The sequence below is a fragment of the Pagrus major genome, chromosome 1 (assembly GCF_040436345.1).
Source record: "Pagrus major chromosome 1, Pma_NU_1.0".
Taxonomy (NCBI): domain Eukaryota; kingdom Metazoa; phylum Chordata; class Actinopteri; order Spariformes; family Sparidae; genus Pagrus; species Pagrus major.
This window is the reverse complement of record NC_133215.1, coordinates 14,748,360-14,757,460: the sequence shown is the minus strand read 5'-3', so window position 1 is coordinate 14,757,460 and position 9,101 is coordinate 14,748,360. Positions and strand designations below refer to the sequence as shown.

At 42.4% G+C, this 9,101-nt stretch overlaps 1 protein-coding gene across 1 annotated transcript; it reads right to left on the bottom strand.

The window, feature by feature from the left end:
- Positions 1–227: 227 nt before the first annotated feature.
- On the bottom strand, positions 228–7,332 carry cxxc4 (CXXC finger 4). Its single transcript, XM_073463670.1, has 2 exons — positions 6,508–7,332; positions 228–368 (listed from the first exon to the last, which is right to left on the bottom strand). The coding sequence occupies exons 1-2, from the start codon at positions 7,330–7,332 to the stop codon at positions 228–230; spliced, it is 966 nt and encodes a 321-aa protein (XP_073319771.1).
- Between the last annotated feature and the right edge of the window lie 1,769 nt (positions 7,333–9,101).

Below are 9,101 nucleotides of genomic sequence, written 5' to 3'. Positions count from 1 at the left end.
CCCGCACCTGCTCTTTCACGCTGTCCACCCTCCTCTGGGCTGCTTTCTACACCCCCCTCCCATCCCCGTCTCCCTCTCCCTCTCTCTCCTCGCACTATAATAAAGACAATGACAATGAGTTCTCTTTCACCACTGAACCAGGGATGTTAAATCAAACAGGGGCAGAGGAGGCGGCAGACCACATAATGTAAGGGCATCGTCCAGACGCCTCTGATTACGCTTTGGCCTTAATTGGTGGCGGTGGCGAAAACGATGAATTCTTTAACAGTGCCGTGCGGTCGTGCCTTTCCGAGCACAGCAAAGGCCTGAGGAGGACAGCTACTTGGCACAAATGAAAGCTGACAGAAAATCCACACGGCACGACCAATCTAGGGGAAAAAGGGCATGACAATGAATAAGGGGGCCCATGCTCTTAAGTAGCCGAGGCTAGCTCGCAGGGAAGATGTGTATAATTAAGCGGTCTGCATCGTGGTTCACATGGCAAAATCCTATTGTCTTGACAGGAGCTTAAGGTTGCCCTTTAGGTTGAGATGCGCCGCGGTGTACGGCCTCATTTCGCTCTTTTTTTTTCACACTCCCCCAGACCTCTGCGACCAAATTAATCTGCAGTTTTAAAGCTTGAATAAATCCAGTAAGTTAGAGATCTGCAGATCTAAAGGCCGCCAGTCCCTCAGGCTTTCCCCTTTCTCGTTTTTTTCTTCTTTTTTTTTTTTTTTTATTTCTTTACCCCCTCTCCTTTGCCCACGGAGATTGGCTGGCAGCACTCAGTGTTATCTCCAGGGAGGCAAAGGTTGGGGGGAGGGGGTGAAGGCCACAGATTTGTCCTTATCTATTCTGAGCACACCTAAAACAAATTAGACCTAGCTGCCGTTGCTTATTTGGCTCCCGTGCTCTCATTAAGGAGCCGAATCCAAGCTATTTTCCTCAAGGTCCTGCTTCCTACCATTTTGGGCCTTGTCTTTTATCACAATAGCAAAGGTTTCTAGGCAGCCATGCCACGTTTTCATCTCGCCTATTTCATGTAGTCATATCAACACTGCACAAAGAACAGAAGCAGAGCGGGAGAGAAAGAACATCCCCCTTTCTCCAGGATGCTGTTTTCCTGCTCATGACTTGATGATGGCCTCTGACATTTGTTAATTGAAAGGAGGAATCTGTTCAATTGGATTTTTGTTTTGCCCTTTTCATGCTTTTTCTACTCTGTGCTTTTCTACTAATCCAACAGGAGCCTGTTTGGATGTTGTTCTCTGAAGGATTTTGATTTGTCTTTGCAATATATTGCACATAAAATACAGCAGTGGTTGCTTAGTCAAACCATTCCCAACAATAGTTGGCACTTGTTAACCTGTGATTATGAGGACGCTATGTTTCTATTAAATTGTATAGTTGTTAATCTGTCTGTAGGTCTTAAACTCCTGATGCTTTTTAGAGAGTCAGAAAAATCTTGAAAAAACTAAAATTAGACATGTTCATTGTACAACTTAAATCCACATGATGTTAATCTTTTCAAAGTCTGGTTGGATGTTAGATTGAAAAATGCAGTTTGACTGAAAGTCCTCCTGTTAGACTTCACACCACTGGTCAGATTTTTCTAATGGAAAAGTTATATTTTTGTTGGACTTATTAAATGAAATGTCTGACAGCATAACAAAGAGAAAAATAGACACTAACTTATTTGACTTTAGTACAAACTGTACTAATCTCAACTCCTGAAAGGTCTTTTATAAATATAAAAAACCTTTACTATTAGCTATCGAGTCTTTATTTCTCAATTTCAAGCATCATTGTCTTCTTTCAGAAGATTAATATTAACACTCGGGCTCTACTCGTCACAGTTTTCTTCAGATTTCTCACAGAAGCATTATTATAAAGTTATAGCTACAAATTCAAAGAATATCTGAAACGTTTTACCAGCTGTCAGGTCTTTAATTCATGAAACTGTTTATGAAGGCAACCCATACATCAGCTTGACTCACAAATAACTCAGAAGCAAAATAACATTTCCCTGATTAATTGATTTTAATTTACAGAAAACCTGCTGAAGTTAGAGTAAATTTGTTCTAAAAACATTGTGACGCTGCAGTGATCAAATGTTTTGCTTTTAAAGATTAGGATGTCATTTTTTCTGGCTATTCTCCAATTTTTGCTTTCTTCTTGTGAAATCCTATCACCACCTCAGACATATAAAAATCCTTTAAAGGGTACCTCCACTAATTTTACACATTCAAGCGTGTTTACAGGTCTTGGAGAGTACTCCTGCATGTGTTAGAAAAATAGTATAAAGCCTTTTGTGGCTCCGGAGGAAGCTGAATGTAATCTGATAAACTGCCTCCAACAAAGTCACTCGCTGGCTAAGATGCACTGTGGGTAATGTAGGCACCAGGTTTTTTTTTTTAAAGGAGGAAGATTGTTTCTTGTTTTGCTGTACCAACTTTGATCATTTGTTTTTAAATTTTCCACTATGAGTCCAACAGTGTTACAGGACTGCAATGCAAGACCAGTGGACTGCTCTTCAGAACCTGATGCCTACATTCCCCACAATGCAACTTCACTGGAGAAAGATTACAGATTACATGCAGCTTCCTCTGGAGCCATTAAAGGCTTTATACTACTTTTTTCACATATGCAGTAGTACATTTTACGTTTTAAATGAAACAATCTGAGAGGTTTGTTTGGGTAAACTGCTCACAGATTGTGTCACAACCTGAGTCACTCTAAGGGGCCACAAGCCAAAAACACTGAGAAATTAGATTCAGAGAATGATGAGAACCTTCACATGTATATTGTAGTACCAAAATCAAACTCATGAACCTACGCAGGCAAGCGTAACTTTTACGTGTACAGAATTTAGGCAAAGGCTGATGGTGTCTCTGCAGAAATACAAGTAAAGTTGGGGCAAACAGCTGAGGTAAACAGAGGTGAAGACACAGCTTGCCCATATACGAGCATTATTGCATTTGAAAGTTAATGAAGGACCTTTGAGCCATAGGAGCTCAAGCTACGCAAAGGTAACTGCTCTGGAAATGTTAGGTTAGATGAGATTCCTTTGCCAGACTAATCCATCCTGGAGCCTGAGAGCAGCACAGAGACAGAGAGACAGAGCGAGAGAGAGGAAGAGAGAGAGAGCTGAATCTGCTGCAGAACAGCACAGCAGTGACACAGGGCAATTCTCTAGGGCCTTGCATTAGCGCGCTAAATTAAAGGGGGTATTAGATTAAATTGGCTCTCCGATTTCAGGGGTGTGAGTAAAATTCTGATTTGCATTTTCCACCGCTGCTTAAGATATAATTAGTTCAGGGTGATTCCCATGTGGAAAACACTGACAGCCAAATCTAACTGGCTGCCAGTAGCTTATCGTCTCTTCCAAGGCGAAAGGTACACTCAGCTCGTCTCTCTGTGTCTGGTGTGCATGTTTGTTTGTTTGTGAGCATGTGGTAAGAGTGTGGATGCAAGCGTGGATCTTTGAGAGAAAGAGTGAGAGGCAGAGTGCGCATACGTGTTGCCGTTCTCGTGTGAATTTGCACGCACGGATTGTAAAATCTCCTTCTAAACTCACTTCAGCGCCGGATTCGTCACACTTCTCAATCAAATCCCGCCGAACTGCGAGTGGCCATTAGCGCCACCGACAAGGTGGGAAAAAAAAGATCTCCCTGTTAATGCATGTATAAAAGTTTGTCGAAGCGAGAGCGCCAACTTCACACCTTTAAGTTGCCTTTAGACTCAAACCCATTTCCGCAGCAGAAGGTGCACCTGTAATTACAGATGCAGAGTCAAAAATAACAATTACTGCTAGAGAAGTCCATAATATGAATTACTGAAGTCAGTGAAGGAGCTTTTAAAGAGCAAGTGTGGATTTGTTTGGGGGGTTTTCACACCCTGGGTAATTCTAACCGTCTTTGCAAATGGATGTTTTCCAAAAGTGCGTCTACCCCTGCATTATGTATGTGAGGCCGGCTTCCTGGACACCTGTTTGGGACACCTGTTAGTCGACTCTATATATGCAGTCGACATTAAACGAGCTTCCGATTGCAACTTCTGTAACAACCAGTCACCCATCACCCATAAGTAAATCCTTATTTTCATCTCTGGTGTAAGAAACATCAGAATTTTCCATACTTTCCATATCAGCTTTGTTTCAGCTCATTTTAAGCTGATGTACTAGAAATATTCAAACCAGTATGGTTTTTAAGCCAGCTCCAAATGAAAATAATAATAATTCTTTTGAATTCTTTTTTCTCTTTAATTTGTGTCATAAAAGTCTCATTTTTCGTCAAAGTGAAACAGGGAATTTCTATTTTTTTCCCCACAAATGTAAGCCAGGATGTTGTCTCAGGTAGTTTCTAAGATGTCTTCTAAAGTGTCTTTTTCTTCAGTTCTAGCCAGGAAGTAGGGGTACTAAGGGGGCTGCAGCAACCTCCCTGAGAAATTGTTTTTGATCATGAAGCTTGTTGCTAGACCAATTCTCTGGTTTATCAGTCAAGTGTATGAACTACACTGCAGACTGGAGTCTCTGTTAACAGCGACATGCCGAATTTTCAAGAAGGGCCAAATAATTAAGAATTTGTCATAGACAACATTTCACAACGTGTAAGTTCCTCCTAACTCAACAACTCACAAAATGGAGAAATATCATAAGGGAGTCTGGGAAACTTCTCTCCCTCTTCACCTCCTTGTTGGCTACATGGCGGCTTTCATCTATAGTATGTTGGTGTTACCTTTGCTTTCTGGCTGTAATGCAAAATATTTTCAAATTGTTGTTAGAAGTTATCCTGGCCATTTAAGGTAATATAAAATACATGAACGTCGCACAAAATTTACAATGACGTCATTACAGTATATAGACTGATCGCTCAGCACCTCCAGCTGTGAATGGCTCCCAGCGCCCCTGATTCGAGCACTAACCTGTCTTATTCTTTCTCATTTCCAGGAAAAGTCTTGAAACAAGATGATTTCTACTCGTAACAGTTTGAAATGATCTCCCTGGACTGGCAATAGCTTTACCTGGAGTACAAATGCTTTCTGAAAAACTGACCCTGTTGCAAACTTTTGGAAACTTTCGAATCTGAACTGTGCGCTTGCAAAGCCTGACCTGTTATTTGGGGTTAAAGAGGTTAAAAACCTAATTCAGTCTCTTGATTTCTGCTGAATTTTGAAGCTTTTTGATGCCTGGGACTCCTGTCAAACTCATCAAAAGTTACTAAAATTTTAATCAGGGATATAAGCTGTGGGTGGCCTGCTGTCAAAGCCTGGACTGAATTAACAGAAAACCTCCACTAGATTATAGAGTGCATGAGACATAAATGACGACAATCATATGAATAAATAATAACATGTTATGTCACATGGTGCTCGACCACACTACACGGTCAGGAGGAAGCTTCAGCATTTGCATTCATGTATAATCTCTTCCATAAGGAGCTGATATTAACATTATAAAACAGGAGAAATCACACCTGTATGCAGAAGCGATGGCAGCAATTCAGAATGAACAAAGGAATCCATACATGGTGTTGTTTTTCTATGAGCAGATTAGGTAATACTTTATAATTAACCTCTTTTTCCTCTCTGTGTAATGACTTAATTAATGAGCAAATCATCTGGCCCCCAGGTTGCCTTTATTGGTGACTCATCCATACAGGCTCATGTTAAGTCAGCTGGGCAAGTTCAAACTCTCAGACTAAAGAGAACCACATTTGCAACCGAACATTCATATTCTGTCTTTGCCTGTGATAACCAAATGTCAGCTCGGAAATAAATCAATTAAAACGAACCTTTAAAAACAACACTGTCCTCTGATTTGTGTCCTAATCAAGCTTCTTCCTACTTGTCAATTAACCCTCTTAATATGTTTTTCTCTCTGCTAAGTGACAAGGTTTGTTTCTGCCTCTGCACTCTTCTTGACATCCCTAATCGACCATAATGACACGAATATGATATACAATGACTTCATCACAACCCTACTGTATATGCACAATCATTTCCTACAGTATCAGTGGGAGAGGGACGCTTCTCTCCCCTCCCCACACAAAACTTGGGGGATGTTTTGAGAAACACCATCAGCAGCCCTGCCATCACTCTCACCATCTCTTGGTGGTCGGAGGCTGAGGCTTTGTGGGATATTGATTCTCCCCATCCAGAGACGGTTTCCATAATTGGTTAAAATGACCGGGTGCAGAGAGGGATGGCTCTCTGCTGAAAACCATTTCCCAGCCCTGCTTGGAGCTGAGCCAAGCTCGGGGTTGTTCGGATGCGTTCCAGCCCCAGCCTGACTGGCAGCAATTAGGGGTGTCTGAGCCAAGCTCAGCTTGCGCTCCACACAAACACCCCTAATTACTGCCAATTAGGCTAGGCGGGTAGGCAGATTTGAGAAGCCGGGGGGATGTTCAGGCATGGGTGGGCATGGAAACAATTTTCAAGGGCTTAGAACGTGACTGGATGAAAAGGTTAATGCTTTGGAGTGCAAGGGGATAATAACAAAAGAAGGGGAAGCAGAGCCCCGGCTCTCACCTCCAGCGACGAGCCTGGCTTCTTCTTCAGCTCCTCGCATTTCCTAAATTTGCAGATCTGGTGGCCCGTTTTGCGGTTCCGACAACTGCTGCAGACACCACAGTTGATTAGCCGCCTGCAGGGTGCACAGACCCCACACCTTTTCCTTTTCTTCTTCGCTGGGTTTCCACTGGATACCGAGGAATTATTCTGTGGGCAGTCTGCCAGATTGGCAATTTGAAACGCACTGTCTGTAACGGCTGCTGAGGCTGCGGGGGAGTGAAGGGCTGTCATGACGATGACCCCGGGAGGTAATGAGATGCCCCCTAAAGCCGGGATAGCGGAAAAAGTTCCAACGCGTTCTGGGAGATTCATTATCTCTGCTTCAGCAGCGCCGCATTTCAGCTTGTTCATGCATTCTCCTGCTAAAGGTCTGCAGTGTTCGGGGGATAAGGTAGAGAGGAAATTATTATTTGCCATTTGCAGCGTCTCTGGCGGCACGCCAGGCTTCCCCGGCCTCTGGGAGTCATTTCTATGCATGCTGGTCCTATTAGGGTTTATTGCCGCTGATTTCCTTCCCCAGAGCATGGCGTTATCGCAGTTCCAAGGGGACATGCCAATTCTAGCACTGGGAAAAATGGGCGTTGTGATGCGGGCAATCTTAGCAGTCTGTGGAAATGCCCCATTGGTTTTATAAAAGTTTGCAAAAGACCTGTACCTTTCCATTTCTGCGTTATAATCCAAAAGCTGGCTTAATCCACCATCCTGAAGATTATCCTTTTGTAACAGAGACACATCTGCGTTCTGTCCGTTTTCAATACAAAGCGCATTGTTTATGTTAGACATGGCTGAGAGATGGCTGTCAATGTTTCAGGGGAAGAGAGCGAGGTTACAGCGGCCTTCGTCGAACTGAAGCTGGTTACGAACAGTGTGCTACCATCCTGGTTTGTCTTCTCCAGAGCTAAAAGCAAACAAAAACAAGAAAAGAAAAAAAAACAACAGTTACACATAAAAGAGGCAAATGTTTTCATTCTAATCAGATTTCATTTCTCTGCTTCAACTTTTCTCTGAAGATAACAGCTGAACATTTGAGGAATCTTCTGGCACATTGTTTACGCTCTGCGTTTCATAATGGAACTATCACAAACAGTCAGAACTGATCTTCCTCCGCTGACAATAGCGTGATAGCTGTGACAGACCGTCATGTCATTATTATAATGGGTGGGGAGAGAATTAGCATGCTTCAAAAAAACCGCCACACTTTCAACATTGTTTGGACGTCTTGTCAAAGTATTCTTACATTTTTTTTAAAGACAGTCCAATCAGAAACTTCACAGAATGAATAAATACATTTTAAAACACCAGAGTGCGTTTCATCAAGACATAAAAAATTTAATATTCAGTCCAAAATATCGCTATTTTGAAAAGTTAGAGGAGAGCCTCACCAGAATTCAGATTATGACAGCAGCAGCTACAAACACAAAGATTTTTTTTCTCTTTCCTTTTTTTACCTCAGGGCTGCAATATAAGCTCTTAAAAATAATCTGCTGTGGCTGCCGGGAGCAACATAGTTAAATATTTTCAATTTTTTCCATCTTTTCCAAGCAGCAGAGGTGGCCCATCCATGTAAACACGACCCCGTCCTGCCTCTTAAGAGCACCTGGAATTCATTCATGGCCGGCTTTATTACATTAACCCAATAACGGCACAGATAGCCACTGGTTGATTTACATCCAGATCAGGGACCAGACCAACTACAGTGTCAGCTGCCTCAGGATGGGATGTGTGTGTCCATAGGTGTGTGTGTGTGTGTGAGGGGGAGGTTATGTGTGTCTGCGTGTGTGTGTGTGCGTGCTCCATTTCCTCTCTCTCTCCACCAGTCTGTCTGGATTTGGTTTCCACAGATAAAAGCCCATTAGACACATCTCCCCCTACTTCCATTACCTTTTTCTGGGCTTTCTCTCTTAATTGCCAAAGCTGATCCATTGCTGGAACACTAAAGCATTTCAAATCACTTCCATAGCAGCTGTCTCGAAAAAAAAAAAAAAGAAGAATTATAAATATGCACACACTGGAGCAGATCGTACTGGGTGGCTTTATGAGAGTCCTCTGAATACTGAAGTGCATCCCCCTTCCAAACATGCAGCAGGTAAACATTTACCTTCGCCTAAAAGTGCCAAATTAGTCCGACAATACAGGAGATCATCTCTGCACTAAAATATCCAACATTATTTCTTTTAAACTTCTTCTTCTTCTTTTTTTTTTTTTTTAAATTGTAAAGACACACGTGAAACCAAAAGGCTCCTATCCACCATCCAAAATCCAGATCTGGAGGTTTCAATGTCGATGTGGCATCCACAACAACCCGGCAGCCACCAGTAAACAAAACCTCCTTGGCTTAATGATCAGCCCTCCTCAGGGTCATTATTACTTAATCAATTCACCCCTGGAGCGAAATACGCAGCCCAAAGGCAATCAAGTCACGGACATTGATTTTCAGCCTGTAAACAAAGTTTAGAGAGACAGAAATGTTCAATACTTGGAGCTGGAGAGAGGAGGGAGAGAGAGGGGGGAGAGAAATGTGGAGAGTGAGGAAAGAAAAGTAAAAAAAAAAA

Bases quoted from the DNA above. Each gene is read 5' to 3' on its own strand.
- cxxc4 (XM_073463670.1), bottom strand. From the start codon at position 7,332: ATGTCTAACATAAACAATGCGCTTTGTATTGAAAACGGACAGAACGCA. The intron at 369-6,507 runs GTGAGAGCCGGG...TTTTTCCCCTAG, and splicing joins AGCCAGGCTCGTCGCTGGAG to ATTGGTCGTGCCGTGTGGAT.